This window comes from Arachis ipaensis, chromosome B5, assembly GCF_059453495.1.
Source record: "Arachis ipaensis isolate K30076 ecotype BB chromosome B5, ASM5945349v1, whole genome shotgun sequence".
Classification (NCBI taxonomy): Eukaryota; Viridiplantae; Streptophyta; class Magnoliopsida; order Fabales; family Fabaceae; genus Arachis; species Arachis ipaensis.
The window spans coordinates 131002273-131020294 of record NC_142440.1 but is presented as its reverse complement, the minus strand read 5'-3'; the positions used below and the strand labels follow the sequence as shown (position 1 = coordinate 131020294).

At 31.4% G+C, this 18022-nt stretch overlaps 1 protein-coding gene and 1 pseudogene across 1 annotated transcript; both read right to left on the bottom strand.

The window, feature by feature from the left end:
• Positions 1-478: 478 nt before the first annotated feature.
• On the bottom strand, positions 479-4579 carry LOC107643954 (protein KINESIN LIGHT CHAIN-RELATED 3). The gene is made up of 3 exons (XM_016347713.3): positions 4169-4579; positions 1409-3523; positions 479-975 (listed from the first exon to the last, which is right to left on the bottom strand). The coding sequence occupies exons 2-3, from the start codon at positions 3466-3468 to the stop codon at positions 762-764; spliced, it is 2274 nt and encodes a 757-aa protein (XP_016203199.1). The 5' UTR covers positions 3469-3523; positions 4169-4579; the 3' UTR covers positions 479-761.
• A 1676-nt stretch (positions 4580-6255) lies between these two features.
• LOC148565793 (plasmodesmata-located protein 1-like) lies at positions 6256-6828 on the bottom strand (annotated as a pseudogene).
• Positions 6829-18022: the final 11194 nt, after the last annotated feature.

The window sequence follows — 18022 nt, the reverse complement described above, 5'->3', positions numbered from 1 at the left end:
GTGCAAGACACTTAGGAATTTCACTGTGTAAAACTTTGCTTTAGAAGAATGTTATTACACTTAAAGGATAGGATACTACTGGAGAACAATTCTGCCTCAATATGAAAGAAAATTTTGTTACCAACTTCAATCTTAATAGAAGTTTTTAAGAATGACAATCAAATTAGTCATTAGCAAAATAAACAGATAAATAACCTTTAATATATTAAAAAAGTAAACTAAGTCTTAATTTTCCTATAAAATAATGTAATTAACTAATTGAGAAACGTTTAAAATTTTAAGAAAATAAATTAATTTATCAATTATTTTATTAAAAATTAAGTTATCTAATATTCTAAAAGACAGCATTTTTTTCTTGGGCTAAAGTCTGATTAATTAGATACAAAAAGTTTTATAACCCAAATTTTAATGTTGTAGAATATAGTACAAAAATTGTCAATTGTAGCCATAGCGGCAATGAATGTAGACTTGTAGAGTCTCAATCAAACAAGAGTCTTCCACTCTTCCGTCATTATTTAACAGAGGACGGGGAAAACACAAAAATATTGTATACACAAATTTTGGGCATACCCCGTATACACTTTTACTTACATCATATGATACAAATATAACATCTGGATATAAATTATTACATTCTCCAACTTTTCCATTTTTCCTCATCAATTATGAACACTATGCAATCATTCAAATTACCTAATATACTAAACACTACTTTGGCATAAGAGCTCTTGAAAAGTTATATTGATCAGTTTCAACGACCCTCAGGCGTTGATGACAAGGTTGTTTACAGAAGGAGGAGGATTGGCCTCAAGAAGAGTCTCAAGTGACCTGGCTTTTGTGCTGCGAACTCTACCTGCTTCCTTCAATAGCTCATTCAACCTTCTCTTCTCTTCGTCGACATCGGGGTTCGCTGTGCCGAGTTTTTCCTCCCTCATACCAACAACATATTCCAGAAGCTGAATTGCATCCTCCAGCCTGAAACAAAATATCAAACCTCTTAAGGAGAATGGAAGAATTATATCACCCCAGTCGTGGAAAGTGCAAAACTATTAAAGCCGTAAACAATTCATTTACTCCCAAAATACCCTTTTGAGGGTATGGTGTTAATATAGGGAGATATAGCTTGTGGTGTTTGTTTCATTTTTGTTTGTTTTTTCACTTGAACTATGCTCCACATTGTTGTTTTTCAATGATTTTCATAAACATATCTAATCAGCATCCAAATAGACATGCCAAGTGTTATAATTTAACCATTAACTTCAAAAGAAAATGTTGCCACCAAAGATATAGAAAAATGTGACTATGACGAAAAAGTGCAAACTACCGCACCGAAAATGCAGTCGAGTGCAATATAATTGCAGACTGGAGATAATAGCGTCAACAAAATTCACAATCAAAAGGCGATTACCTGCCAACTGCATCATAGGTTCCAGCAAGATTACTATATACCCCAAGAGTGTCAGGATGATATGGTCCATACTCATGCTCCAAAACATCCTTTGCTTCTTCAAATAAAGTTGTAGCCTCGCTTAAGGCGTACCGCTGCACACAAGCAAGTCCCATTTGATTAAGGACAATACCGAAGAATGCTGATCTCTTCTCTCCAATAGCACGGAACTTGGAGATAGCATTCTTAAAAGTACTGTAAGACTCGGCATAGTTCCCCATCATGTAGTGCATTACCCCAATTTGAGCTTCAATCCCTGCAATTGTACTTTGTTGACCGGGGGTGTCATTGTATATCTCCAGTGCCTTCCTCAGTAGCTTGAGTGCCTGCTCGGGCTCATTCATCGACTCATAGATAGTTGAAACATTTGTAAAACCACTAGCAATCTCCTCTGGAGGAACTCCAGCCATTGGATTCTCGTATATCTTGAGTGCACTCTCACAATATGATTTTGATTCCCTTAACTTTCCTGTCCTGTTGTACAAATCTGCCAAGCGCACAAAGACTGTTCCCACAGCTGGATGATTCTCTCCTTTGTAGGTCTTGAAAATTGTTAACGCTTTTTGATAAGAACAAATAGCCTCGTCGTATCGTGACAAGGATAAGTATGTGTCTCCAATACTGCAGTCAACAGCTGCTACATCTACTTCTTGGCCATTTGCTGCCATTGCCATGCTGGCTAAAACAAGATGCTCAAGAGCCGCTTCGTGGTTTCCCTTTGTTTCACATATAAGGGCCATGAGCCGCCTATCAGCAGCCTCTTCAAGAGATGGGGCCAAACTATTTGCTTTATGAATGTCAAGAGCCATTTGGCATAGCCTTTCAGCTTCATCAAATTGCACTGCTTGCACATTAGCTTCCGCCACATACCGACAAGTTTCACCAACTCTTGGGTCTGTTTCCCCAAGAACCTGTCTCTGGATTTCAAAACCTGTTGTGTAACACATAATTGAATTTTCAAGCTGACCCAGCATAGCATAGGTGTCACCTAGCTGCATGTAACCGGCAAATTTAGCAAGAGCATGCTCTTGACCTTCGTCGATAACAGGAATCTCAATTGAGCGCTCAAGCATTGGAATTGCCTCATTATATTGACCCAAGTTGCAGTATATTGCTGCCGTAACATGTAAACACATAACCAGCTCCAAACTAGGTTTCTCATCACTGAAATTCTCGAACAGTCTCAGTGCTTGTAGAGCTAATTCAAGAGCTTTCTGTGGATTATCCCCAGACAAAATCAGATTTCTTGCTTGTTTCAGCAATATTGGTGCCCTCTCTGGATTAACCAGCACCGACTGAGCTGAATCAGATCGGCTATTCGAAACCAACTTTTTCAGTGGAGAATTGTTCGCTTTCTTCACCCCAGTAACTCCTCTAACTGGTTTAGGGCTAGCAGGAGGTTTGGTGGCAGGTTTGGCAGGAGATTTTGCAGGAGACTTTGCAGGAGATTTTGCCATACTTTTTCCCTTGGGTCTTGATTTTTGTGAAGCTTCGGCGCCCAATGGCGGGTTTGATGTTTTGACTGATTTTTCTGAAGAAACAGAACTTGTGGTTGCAGATTGGATCTCAGGATTCACATCCAATTTCTTATCATTGGATACACTACTGGCCCTAGAAGACATTTCACCACTAGAATTACCTCGCTGCCTCTTTTCCTTTTCCACTTCCTCTTCCACTTCCTCCTCCATTATCTCCACTTCCCTCATCCTTCCACCAACTAAATGGTGCAACTCCGAATCAATTCTAGACTCATCGGCATCAGATCCAAAACTTCGTCTTGATGGTGACTGATCCGAACTCTGCATGTCACAAACATTTTCATAAAGCTGCTCGATCGAGGGCTCAACCTCAACCACCCGATCAGCCGGATGATGCTGACTGGAACTTTCATGTCTTGGAGGACTTCGGGAACTCCTTGGAGACTTGACAGAAGTCAAGTTTTCCTTTGAGGGTGACTGATTCCCATTCATCTCATTAGTCTCCCCATCTTCATGAACTCCATTCGTAACAATTCCCGGCATCTTTAATTCTCTCTAGAACTAAAACTCACTGAACAACCTATACAAAACAAACAATCTACAAAGAAAAAATAAAACTATTTGCCATTTAACATTCTCAACAGATCAAATAAAGAGGAAGAAATCCAAAAGGAGATCCAAGTCCTCCTAAAGATATTTGACAATCATGATAAGCAATAAAGGAAAAAAAAGGAGATGCAACCGACAATATTAACAAGCTAGCAATAAATTCATGCCTTTTTACCATTCAAATATTATAGAAAAACACAGAAAATAAAACATAGTTACTAATCCAACTTCAACTTTTACACAAAACTCAAGCCGAAAAAAATAAAAAATGTACGAGTTAAAACCTTCATCTTAAGCCGCTTTCAATTTCCATCCTTTCAGAGATAATCACACAACTGCTATGGAACTTGGATCTCAGACAAGCTCAATTAACACAAACACATAAATCAAAAAGCAGTTAACCTTATCACAAAAGAAAAAAAATAAAAAAAAAATTTATCATGGCACAAGAATGAAGTCAAACGAGCACGAGGAACCTAATTGAACAAAAACCAAATAAGTTAAATGAAATTAACGTGTCTCTTTTCTTTTTTATTTTTTCTTTTTCTTCCTTGTTCGGTTTCAGAGGCATGAAAATTAAGCAAAACAAATAGAAACAAACTTTTAAACAGAAAAGAAATGAAAGCATAAATACCTTAAGCAGAGGAATTGTCTCTTGCAGAGAGACAAAGATTTCAGTATATATTTATATAGAAAATGAAGAAGAAACTCAAAGACCCTTGTTGGTGAGATTTATGTGCGTATATAATGTGACAAATGAATGAAACAGAGGTACCAGAATGGTAATGGAGGAGGTGAGGGGCAAAATCGAGAATATAGGGATAAATTAGTAGTAAGTAACGATATTGTTTTTAAGGATATGAAAAAAGTTAAAAATAGAAAAGGGGGAAGTAGAGGAATTTAAAGAAGAATGAGAAAAGGGATTGTGATTGGAGAAATGGAATGAAGTAAGAGAAAAAGGAGGGAAGAAAGAAGAAGATGAAGGAAGAGGACTTCTCCGCTAACCGTGCTTACCGTGATGTGTTCGGTGTGTTTGTAAAAAAGTGTTGTTTTCTTTGCTTGTCAATTTTACATTTCGCATTCTGCCACGTGCATTTCAGCAGCTTTCTTTTCTTTGTTCATATTGGGATCATACTTGTGCCGGCCTTTCAAAATAGGTATTTTGAAAAAATCGCTTAAATAATAAATAATTATATTAAAAGTAATTTATTTTAAATTATTTTGTATTTAAATTTTTTATTTTAAAAATATTTATTTTATAAAAATATAATAAAAAATAGTAGTATTATAAAAAAATTATTTTTTTTAATTTTTTTTATAAATTTTTAAATAATTTTTTAAAAATTTGTATAAAAATTGTTCTAGACATTAACACTACTATTTTTTATAAGTAAAAAGTTTAAAAAAATTACTTTTAAAAATTTTTTAAATGGATTAGAGTAAATTTATTTAAAGTAAAAATTTTGAAAGTCTTTTCTTCAATAAATAAATTAAATATCAAGGTTCTAAAAATGGAGGTATATAGGTTTAATTGATTCAACCGAATTTCGATAAAATAAAATACAAAATAATAAATAATTACACAAAAGTACAAGCGTTCTCGTATAAATCCAAAAATCATATTAATACTTGATTGATAATCTTGCCCCATATTTAAGAATTAATTAAACATAAGTCTAATAAGATTGAATTATTGACCATAAGTTAATACCATAATAACAAAGCAATGATATCATAAGTTCATAACATAATACCAGCAATAACAAATCAATAGAAATTTAACAATTCCAAAAATAATTATACTACAAACAATTACAAAATGCAATTAGAAAATTACACGAGTAAAATTTTAAAATGATTTTTGAAATTAGTTGAGTGTACTGAAATAGTTTTTAGATTCTAATAACAGCAAAGACGTCTATAAAATTAAAATAAATTCTACCCAATTTTTTTTTAAAATAAGAGATAAGCTACCTTTTATGACATGTTTAATTATTATTAGATAAAATAAATTAATTTATCATAATTAATATTAACTCTTAGTATAACCTATTTTATGATAATTAAAAGTTTTATTTTAAATTATAAATATAATATTAAATATAAATCATAATCTTTCTATGATTTTATTTTACAATTTCATGCACATAAAAATAATTATTAAAAAAACTTCTAGTGATAATGACCAAAGATCAAAGAATATAAATTAATTATTACTGATGTCAGTTAAATGTATTCGGAAATCTCATCACTATTTTTCGTCTTTATTTTGCCGTTGAAATTAAATTTTAAATGATTTTATACTTGAAAATACTAGATAAATATATTTACTAAAAGTTCAGAAAACGGTTGCAAAATAACCAAACTCAACTTTTGACTGACTATTATATTACTATCTTCGGTTCATAATCATAAGGAATAGCAAATTTTAACCCTATGTAATTACTCTTCATCATAATTATAAAATAGAATTTTCTAACAATTATTATAAATTAAAAAAAAATTATACTTTGATTAATTAGTTAGGTTATCATCATTTAAATTAAATTAAAATTAATATTAATCATGATAAATCAATACATTTCATCTAATGATAATTAGACATATTATAACGGATAACTTATCTTTTATTTTAAAGAAGGTTGAATAGAATTTACTTAAAAATAATGTACCTTAAAATTTTTAAATTATACTCACCCTTTATTTTCAACTTCAACTCCATCACCATATGTTCTTTCCTAAGTTCCAAACTTTTACAACTCTCTTGTAACTTCTATTATAGAACAAATTACCATTATTACCTTTCACACCATCCTCCACCATCTCAAATGTTGAGTCTCTCTTCCTTTCAAACTTAACATCACCACCATTCTTCATTTTCTTTGAACTGCAAACCTTGTAAAGAAGCTGCGTCTTTGGCGCCTCCTTAAACCTGACAACCTCGTACCTCAGGTAACACCTGCTCAGCTAGATCCTTGTTGTCGCCACATCATTGCCACAAAGTTTTTTCAAGAATGTTTGAGATCTTGCTCACAGAGTCATAGCAATTGGAGTTTGCTAGGTCGTCTCTGCATTGGTAGGCTTCGGTGACGACTGGCGGCAAAGTTCTTCTGCGAGGACTATGGGACGAGTGAGTTCATGAGAGTTTTAAGGTTTTGAGAGGGGGCGCCAAATGGGTCTTGAAGCTTTTGGTTGGGATAACCTTTGTAGATTAAGGTTGTGGTGTTTGAAGAGGAGGTTTGTCTCAGACTTTGAAGGACGAAAAGGAGGAGAAAATGGAAGCGAAAGAAAGAAGAGAAAGTTTGGAATTTGGGGAAGAGAGATAGTAGTGGAGTTAAGGTTGAAAATAAAGGGTGGGGTGATTTAGAAATTTTATTGAAAAGTCAACAAAAATTAGTATTTGGTACTTTTGTCACACAGAACCTATCATTCATGGGTACAACCTTAGTTTTCTTGTTTGTTAGGTACTTTTGTCAGCGTTCGCAAAGTTCATGGGTACAAATGGTTGTTTTTCCTTTTTAATTCTAAAAAGAAAAAAGAATAAATTACCATTTGTACTTATGAAGAATACAGACGCTGACAAATGAACCTATATAAGAATAAAACGATAATTGTAACCACGGAAGATGGCTTCCGTATGCCAAAAGTACCCTAACGAACCAATTACGTAACCAATATCTGGATACTCTTGGCACACTGAAGCTATTTTCTGTGGTTACAATTGTAGTTTTATTCTTATATGGGTACATTTGTCAGTGTCTCTATCTTTCATGAGTACAAATGATAATTTATTCAAGAAAAAATCTATTTAAAAATAGACTAACATTAGCAGATATAACTTTAAAGTAAAATATATTCACACAAACTACATATCATATGAATAAAATTTATATAATGGTGGACCTATCACAAATATCTAGCACAACATTAATATTTAGTCTTTGGATAAAAATATTAATTTATAAATAGTATTTTTAATACAGTAGTCAAATATTGATAATAAATCATGTCAAACAATAAGTCTATCTTTGGATAAATTTATTTTTCACATGGAATCAAATAACTATCACATGTTTACTACAACAAATGTGTATATAATTTGGCCAAGTACAGAACTTTCTTTGGGTCGATCCATACCTGCATACCATAAACTATGTACACATAAATTCATTTAGTGCAGTTTAAATATTTTCAATCCATAGCATCAATCAACACACAATTAAACAATTAATTCAAATTTCACTCAAAATCTTATAAAAATGTCAATAGAGTCTCTTCTAAAATTTAGATTTCTCCACTTTTCAAGGGTTTCATCACAACCAAATATCTATCAACCATTCTCAACCATACCCAGCATAATCCATAAAAAAAAAAAAATAATGAGAGTCCTTTATTAAAATGATGAGACCCGTACAGGTAAATACTTTCAAGTTCTAAATAATTGTCTATTATCACCAAACAAATAGAAAATAGGAAAGTAGGCAAAATTCACTCACAAATGTGATGACGATGGAAAAATGCATGCAAATTTGTCGAAAAATTGATGCACTAAATTAAGAATTGACAAGTGACAATTTCAAAACAAGGATTAATCAAGTTATGGCGAGTCACAACAAGCAACAACAAAGTATATAATGCAGACAAGTCCAACAGTAAATTTTCAGCAAAAATGATCTTAACGCAGTGAATGAACACAATTAAAATTATCCAAACAATTCCTATATCAAAATTAATCAAAATCAGCAGTAAAACAGCGACTCATCAATACAGTCAAGCATTTTCCAAACAATTCAGCATAGTAAATCAGCAAACAGCTCAATAATTCAACACTTTCCAACAATTTCAGAGCTTAATCTAACCTATTCTAACCTATCATAACCACATAAATCCACTAAATCAGAAAACTAAACTAACTAAACTCTACTAAGTAATTAATTAACTTGAAATAACAGAATTTGAAATAACAGAATTTGAAAGAAACAGAGTTCAAACAAAAAACTTTAAATGCAGAACAAGTAAAAACGGAAAACAGGGTGGAAGTGCAGTGGCAGCAGAAGCAGAATCGACAGGGAGTTTGCAGTAGCGGCAGGGGCTATTGTAGGAGCGGTGTTCCAAACGGCAGCGATGTTTGCAGCAGCGGTAGCGGCATTCCAGACGACGGCGGCGTCTGCAGCATCGGTGGCAACGGAGGTTGACGGAGATGAGAGATGAGAAGGTTAGAGAGAGTGTGGGAGAGTGAGTGGCTAGAGAGAGAGAGAGAGAGATGAGATGTTAGAGAGAGAAAGCAAATTTGAAATGAAGAAGGAGGGGTTTACGGTTCACTTTTAGGACATGGTTACCATCGGATTTATCGGCGGATATTTCTGACAGTAACACAGTTTGGATCACTAAAACGCAACGTTTCATTAAAAGTGTCTATCATCGAATTTTTTTTACGGTAACTCCGACGCTAAGTTTGATGCCTCTTTGGTTTGTTTTCTCGCCAAATATTACCGGTGACTTTTTTCGTCGGAAGAGGCTATCCGCCGATAATTATTTGGCATGACAAATTCCACAATAAAACCATCACTAAATCTCCTGAGTAAAACTGACGCTAATGTACGATGCTAAATCCGACAGTACTCAACGTTTTTTTTGTAGTGTAAATCTTAATACCCAAATAAAATAATTTTTTTAGTTTTATTCTCATTTAGTTTCGAATAAAAAATAATAATAACTTATTCAATTAACATTTATGACAAATGAGATCACTGTCATATAAATTATTTAATATAAAATAACTTAATTTATGATTATAATTAATATATATTATCCATAATTTGATTAAAAAATTAATATTTTTCTAATGTATCAATTTCTAATTTGTGACATAATTTAAGGGTTTATTCTTTTTTTTTTCTTTTCTTTTTAACTAACAGTTTAAAACTATTTTATTGGTAAAGTTATTAAACTAATAAAAAAATTCTTTATACATTAAAATTAATAATTATATATATATATATATATTAATTTATTTTATTTTAATATATATTTTATATTTTAATATATTTAAATAAATAATTTTAAACTGATTTTAATATACATCTATCATTCTTATTACCCAATAATGCGTTTGTTGTGTGGTTGGAAAATATGTTAGTCCGATAGACTAACCATCACACTCGGAAAGTTACTTGCCTCCTTTATAACCCCATTCATTATAATATCTATATAGTATTTCTTTCTCTAATAATATAAAAGATATTTTTATCCAAAATTTTGTTGAACAATATAATTTGTTGAATTAACTAATTTAATAATATTTTAACGCATTTTTTCTTTTATATACCCATATTCATTAATTATAGAACAATTCATATGTATACTAAATGTTGAATTTAAAGAGAGATAAGGTAAGATTATTTATTTTAATAATTGTTGTTTGTATGATCTGTTAAGTGATAATGTGCTTGATGTGAATTGATTGACACATCAATATTTTAGTTTATACCGTTATTATTTTACGGAGTAAACTGATTTTGAAGACAAAAATGGATCATTTAAATTTTATTAGAAAAATTGTTATTTTTATAAATATCAAAACAAAAATTTATAATATTATATGAGAAAAAAATATTCTTAAACAATCATTTTTTTCTTAAAAAAGTTTTTTATATTGGTAAACAATATTATGTATACATAAAAAATTAATGATTATGTAAGAATTCGATTTTTAGTAAATAGATTTTTTTAATTATTTTAAAATTTATTTTACAAAATTTTGAATCACAACCCAATAAAAATTAGTGAGACTGACTCAATGATAAAAAACAAAAAATTAAAAAAAAGGAAAAAAATTAAAAAAATAAAATTAAAAAGAAAAAGGCCATTAATATGGTCATAATTGACTTTACGAGGATACTTAATCCTTTTAAGTCAAGTTTGACTAATAAATAATAAATATTAACTAACCATTGGTTTATTTTTCTCACTAGAGACTTTTTGAATCAGAAATTCATTTTTAGTGACAGTTTTGTGTATGTGAAGAAAAACTCTAGTAACCAAAAACTTCAAAACCAATAGTAAAAATAATTTCTACCTTGGTAATTGTGTCCCAAATCTTCTTACTTGCTACCCAAGTAACTTGTCTCTCCTTCTCAGCCTCTGGGTCGAGACTATCTCAACCTTTCATCCTCTCTATTGTGTTTTTAACCTCGAGTAACTAACTGCAATTAATTGTGGATAATCTTGACATGCAAGCGCTGACCAAGCTTTCTCGTTTTCACGCCCCTTATTCATTGAAGCCCAGCTCTTGACCACGAAAATTTCAGCCTCTTTTACCATCATAAATTCATCAAGACTTTGATTTTTTATTTAAGAAAGCATTGGCCACAAAATTCACAAAATACTTTACACATTTTTATACTCTTTTGTCCGAATTCTTGAGAGAGAAAGAGAGAAAATTCTTACATTTGTTCTGTGCATTCCAGCCCCTATTTCAACTCTTCTTCTGTTGTTCTTCATGTGTTCTTCAAGTATTCAATCCATACAAACACAAATTCTTGCCCGTTTTCACTAATTCTTGCGTTTATACCAAAATTTTGGCTAGGTAAACTCTTGTTCTTTCTTCTTTTCTTTTCTTTTTTAAAAACAGTAGCCATGATGAATTCTTACTCTCCTCCATGTATAGAGAACTCCTCTTAAAGCACCCATGGAGCACGTCTAAGGAGTTAGAGAGATTCGAGTTCAAAGTGGTTGAATTTCGACGTTTTTGCGACACTTTCGGCCAAAAACGAAACTGCACCATCACCAGTTGTGCTCCTGCCCTTGTGTGCACGTTTCCTAGTGTGTGGAAGGTTTAATAATAGAATGACATAAGAGACGGGTTAGGATTAGTTAGAGTATGTTTGTGCTTGTTTTCGGTGTTTATATGAGCCACTTTGTGGTGATTTTGTGCTTGGTTCTTAATTCTGAAAATTCAGTGATGCTTCTCTGTTTTTGGACTATTATTTGAGTGATACATGAAGCTTATTTGTCTTTGAAAATTATATGAAACTACTGAAATTATTTAAAACACTTAGGGTTTAAGTTTCAAGACTTAAAAGTCACTAAAAGTGGATCCAAATGAAAAATTACATCCTTTAAAATTCAGCCTCTAAATGATCATCTAATAAGTAGTTAGAAAACTGATTTTAATCCTATAGAACAAAGGTGTAAAAATAAAAAGGGTGTTATGGTCATTTTTGAGTAAAAAGAGGGTTAAAAATATAATTTAATTGAAAGATAAGTAAAATTTTGAACTTAGTATCATCAAGGATAAATTAATAATTATATAAATTAATTGGATCAAAATTATAATTAAAATAAAGTTTTATACCTAAATAAAAGTTTTAGTAAAAGTTAGAAGTAAAACGGTAAAAAGTGGTAACTAGAATAAATAAATAAATAAATTAATAAAGGGTGAAATGATTTTTTAGGTCTTTAAGAGTAGAATTGGTATTAATTAAAATTATTATGGATAATTTGGTCATAAAAAATATTAGGATTAATCCGGTAATATTTTGATACTAAATCAGGTTAAACTGTAAACTAGAGTACTTAGGGGCATATTAGTAATTTTAGACATAAAGTCAAATTAAAAAATGATTAATTAACTTAATGGAAGGTAAGAAGGCCTTTAGTAAAAAAATGAGGGTAAAATGGTGAAGTAATAACACTAGTGGTAAAAGCGTCACTAAAAGCCTAAAGAAAACTAGAAAAATGAAGTTATGTACAAAAATGATAAAATTATAAATGTACAAAAATACCTAAGACGAAATAGTAAATGTGACAAAGGCTGAGATTTAAAGAGTAGAGACCGGGCACAAGTTTTACTTAAAAAGAAGGGGAGAGATAAGTCCCTTAAAGATAAAGTTTATTGAGATGTGCCGCAGAAAAAGAACTGTAAACCCTAAGGTGCTAGAGGTTATTTGGAGTCGGGTATTACACACTGACTGCTAAAACTATGTTTTCTCTTTGTGCGTATATTGTAGCATCAAGTTTTGCAACGATTGCCTGTTGTCACAGACTGGTGGTATGCTTAACCACATCGACACGTATACACGGACGGACGCAATTGGAAAACCATATCTAGGCCTAGTTCCTAGGTAACATCGGGTTGCGGGTAGTCAACCGACTCATGAGCTCATGGCTTGCATAGGACTAGACATGCATCATACTTGGTTGTTGCATTATCTATGTTTGTGATTGCTTACTTGTACTTGTGATTGTATTTTGTCTCTACTTCTTGTATTCTATGCTTGGTTACTATTCTGCTATATACTTGTACTTGTACTTGTTTATGTGACTTACCAAACTAACTGCGCAAAGTCTTAGACTTAGGCTGCAGAACCCCTTAGATTTTCCTATGTAGTACCCTGCTAGGAATCGTAGGTTCTTACCCCTTACTTTCCCACTCCGTAGATGCAAACCGGCGAGATCTTCTTTGAGTTTTCAGCCTTGGGACTAGCGAGCAGCAGTAACATTATCAGAAGATTAGAGCGACTTCTCTTACTTCCACACAATACTTCCGTATTTTTTCAGTTACCAAGGATCGATGACCAGCAATAGTTATAATAGTAGCAGTAGTAGTAGTTATCTTTGTCCTCGCTTTGTATAGACTTTTAGAGGGATAGGTACTTTTATAAATACCTATATAAACAAGTTAAAATGGGTCTCAAACTAGGGTAACTCTTGTGAGTCGAGGCCTGTTAGTATAAATATGGAGTTTGTAAATATTTTCATAAATAAGCAACGACATAACACAGTGTGAATTATGATGTACTAAATGAACGTTCGGACATATATGTATGATATTACTATATTTTCTGTATTTTTTATGCTTCATGTATATATTAGGCTGTGTTTGGTTCATATATGGGTTTAAACATAGACACAAGAACATAGACATTGAAGACATAGACATAATGAGACAAAATTTTTACTTTGTTTGGAAACTTCACATAAGACATGACACTAAATTACAAATATCAATATTATCCTTATAAAAAAAATACCACTATCACCACTTTTTTTTTGTCATCACTACCACTTCTCTACTGCAATTTATAACTATTAGACTAATCAAATAATTCAATCAAATAACATAATACAAGATCATAATGTGTATTAATCTAATATCACTTTACATCTTAAAAAACAAACAGGACAAGAGTTTAAATAAATCAAATTTCCTTTTTTTACAAACAAATTCCAAATAAATTGATAACAATCTCCAACAAGAAAAAGGAAAAAAGACAAATTGCTAAACTAGCTGCATGCAGCAATGAAAACATCAACTCATGCTAACGTACTCTTCAAAGACCGAACCAAATCTGAATTTATAATAATTTTTTTATGGTCAATCTCTACAATAATAAAAAATTAAATATACATTAAAAAAAGAGTACATGCGGTGAAGAATAGAGGAGAAGGAGACAGTAGTGAGGAATAGAGGTAGATCTGGAAGACGACAATGAAGGCAACACGAAAATAAACGTAGATCTAGACATCGACGCACGATAGTATACAGAGGAGGCTGCAGCAATTTTTGTTGCAGAGGCAACAATGGCAGAAAAGGGCGAAAAAAGGTATAGGCAAAGATGAAGAAGAGAAAAAGAGAAAAAAGATCATGACGGTGTCGGTGACGGTAACAGAGTCGGCGACGGCTACAACAATAGAAGATCTTGATGTGGAAGGGGAGATGGAAGAAAGAAGACCTGAGAGGGATGAACTGAACTGGAAGGGAAGGGAATGATGTAAAAGGGAGGGCAGATTTAGGAATTTTATAAATTTATCAAGGGTAGCATTGTCCAAAAAACTATTATAATCTGTGTCCATTTAAAAAGATTCGTGTCTTACCATTTTGAGAAGACACAAATTACATGTCTCTAGTGTGTAACCATGTGTAACCGTGTCTTTCTTAAATTTATGTCTTACAAAATAAACACTGGACATGTACTACCGTGTTTGTGTCTTTGATGAACATGGACATCAAACAAACACTGTCTTTTATATATATATATATATATATATATATATATATATATATATATATATATATATATATATATATATATATATATATATATATATAACATAAAGTTTAGAGTTTTTAAGAAAAGTCGTGAAGTAGCGTCTGACGGCTAGCATCGGTCATGACATGCTAGAAGGTGGATTATTATATATTAAATTAGTTATTATATATTTTTTTATAAATATACACATTTTAAAAATATAATAATAAAATTTTTTTAATATTTTTGATGTATTCAATGCATTAAAAATATAAAAAAATAATTTTTATAATAATTTTATAAAATATTTTTTTATAATATACTTAATATATTTTTAGAATACAAATTAAAAAAATTTTTATTTAATTTTTTTAATTTATATTTTATATTTTAATATATATTTTATATTAATAATTAATTTAATAGTTGATTTTTTATATATACTCATGGATGGTGATTGATTTGTAAGTAAACTGAAGGAGTAATAATAATGGCAAAGTGCTTGTATGACTGAAGCCATTCATGAGTAGTACTGTGTACTTGGTTGATTGCGGGAATGGATCTTTTTAATAGGGGTGTTCATGGATCGAATTGTATCCGTTGATTCGCGGTAAATATCTGTATCCGACATGAAAATTGCGGATACGATTCGATCTGCATATTGATTGGATCGGATTGTGGATATCTATTGTACATCCGCGTATCTTATCCACGGATTCGCAGATTTGCACAATAATATATATATATATATATATATATATATATGTTTGGTATTATATTTACTTGTTTGTATGTTTTAGTTAGTAATTATTATTCATATATTGTATTATTTTATTTTTGTTATTTAGAAAAAATTTTATTAAAAATATTTTAGGAATAAATAAGTTTAAAAATATAAAAGAAATATTTTTAATGATTTTTTACATAAAAATATTATTAAAAAGAGAAGGTTCAATTATGCGGATATATCCGATATCCGATATCCAATCCAACACTTAAAAATGCGGATATCATATCCAATCTGATGCGATGGGAATTGTGCGGATCGGATCGAATTTTTGGCCATATCTGATTCGATCCCCATATCTGATTCGATCCAATTCGTGTACATCCCTATTTTTTAATTGTTAAAAAAAATTAAAAAAATAAAGTGTCATATTTAACTCTTTAATACTTTCTTTTTTATTTTTTTATTTTACTTATAAAATCAATAATAAAATATCATACTTTATTTCTTCAATTATTAAAAAAGAATTAAAAGGATCCATTTCAAAGTGATTGCTATCTCTGAATTCGTGGGAGGGAAGGAAGGAAGTGAAATTGTGGTGCATTGAGTGAGCAACCCAATATAGCATGTGAAAGGAATAAATACACCTAACAGCTAGGTCTTGGTGTCCCCCAACCCAAGAACTGTTGGGGAAGCATTAATGTAAGGTAATTGGTGAATCATGATTTTGATACCCTATGGGGAGAATTATGTTTTAAGATCCTTGGACTATTATTACCATTTGCCTACTTTTACACTTGAAAACGAAGTCCTACTTTAAAATTCTGTTACACCTTTAACCAACATCATGAAATAATTACAGGGGGTAAATGAGTTTACACTTTACAGTATTGAAAAATTAATTAAATCTAATTGATGATGATATAGTATCCAAAGATTCCTATTTTGTCAATTGACCGTAAAAAAACGAGGGATTTTGTTTTTTTAAACTCCTTTATTCTTGTCCCATGGGGCATGGGCATACCATACGAGTACTTCAAATAAGTTACTCAATTATAAATTAATAAATTATGAAAACACAGTAAAAAGATTTAAACACTTTAAGCTATTTTGCAAAAAGAAAAATAATTTTAACAAAAAATTGTTTGGTATGTTTATCTATTAATTAGTCTTAGTCCTTTAAATGTTGTAAAGTTAATTAACATTTGTCGTTATTCAATTTTATTAGTAAAAAATAAATCAACTTGCACCATATTAGAATTATCATGAAATTAAAAGTTACAAGAATTATAAGTGATAAAAATAGAAGCTAGAAGAATCACAAGTTAAACTTTATCTCCTAGTCAAAATTGGAGGCTACAAATCAAGTTGGAAGAATCATAAAACATATATATATATATATATATATCACCTTCATACTAGAAGAATCATGAATTGCATTGAAAAATTTTAAGATTGATGACTAAGTTTTGAAGAATTTTCAAGATGTGCTAGAAATTATAAGATGCCAACTAATAAAGTTAAGAATATGTAGAAGTTACTTATTTGAATAGTCAAAGTAAAAAGCAAAATTGGATAAGTATGTGTATTAAGAAGCTAGTAGAGTCATGAATTATTAGTATGAAGCATTGCCTATATAAAGGCACATATGCCTTGTGTATTGTGCATGTTCCATAAATGAAATGAATATGTTTTGAAATGTTAGAAATTCTCTCCTTATTATTATGAGTATTGGTGAGTTTGAGAGATTGAAAATATGATAGTATTACTTATGAGAGTGAGTGATCTTGGAGCCAATTAAGTGTGGGTATTATACTTACATTTGGTATCAGAGCTGGTTAATCCAGTGCCTGGTGTTTGAGGATTTGTGAGGTGTGAGAGAGTTCTCACATAGTTACTTATTCATAGAGTCGGTATGACAAACACTTTTAATATTGTGTGGTCCGGTCCCAAATTAGATGGAAAACTTGATTATAGTTACTGGGAGACTTTAATGTCTACCCATTTAAAAGTTCAAAATTTGTGAAATTTTATTGAACCGGATTTGCAAGAAGAAGTAGATGTTACCCGAGGAGAGATCAATTGGTACTATCTCAAATTTATTAAGGTGTAGATTATACGATGTTTGGCAAAATAGCAAATGCCAAGAGTGCAAAAGAAGCATGGAACACGTTGAAGCTGTCATATAAAGGCGTAGTTAAAGCTCAGAAAGCAAAGCTATAGTCTTTCAGAAGAGAATATGAAAGGTATGAGATGTCTAGCTCAGAAACTGTTGAGAAATATTTTACTCGTGTTACAGATCTTGTCAATAAGATGAAAGTCTATAGAGAAGATATGTCCGATAGCAAAATGGTGGAGAAAATTTTTCGCACCATGCCGATGAAGTATGACCATGTAGTGACTACGATACTAGAGTTCCACGATATGGATTGTAAGACCCGGTTAATTAATGGCTAATTAACCCATATATGAGAATTTATTCTAGAAAGCCAAAAATGATATTTTTATGGCTTAATATGATAGAGAAAATTGAGACGAGAATTTCGGTACCAATTTTATAGAATTCGGACCAAGATTGGACCGAACGGGCCAAACCGGGCCAACCGGACCCAAAGTGGGCCCTTGGCCCAACATAACTAAACCAAAACCCTAGTTTTCAGCACTCTCTCTCCTCACAACACACTCAAACACGCTGAAATTGAAGAGAGGGGAGGAAGAACACTCTCTC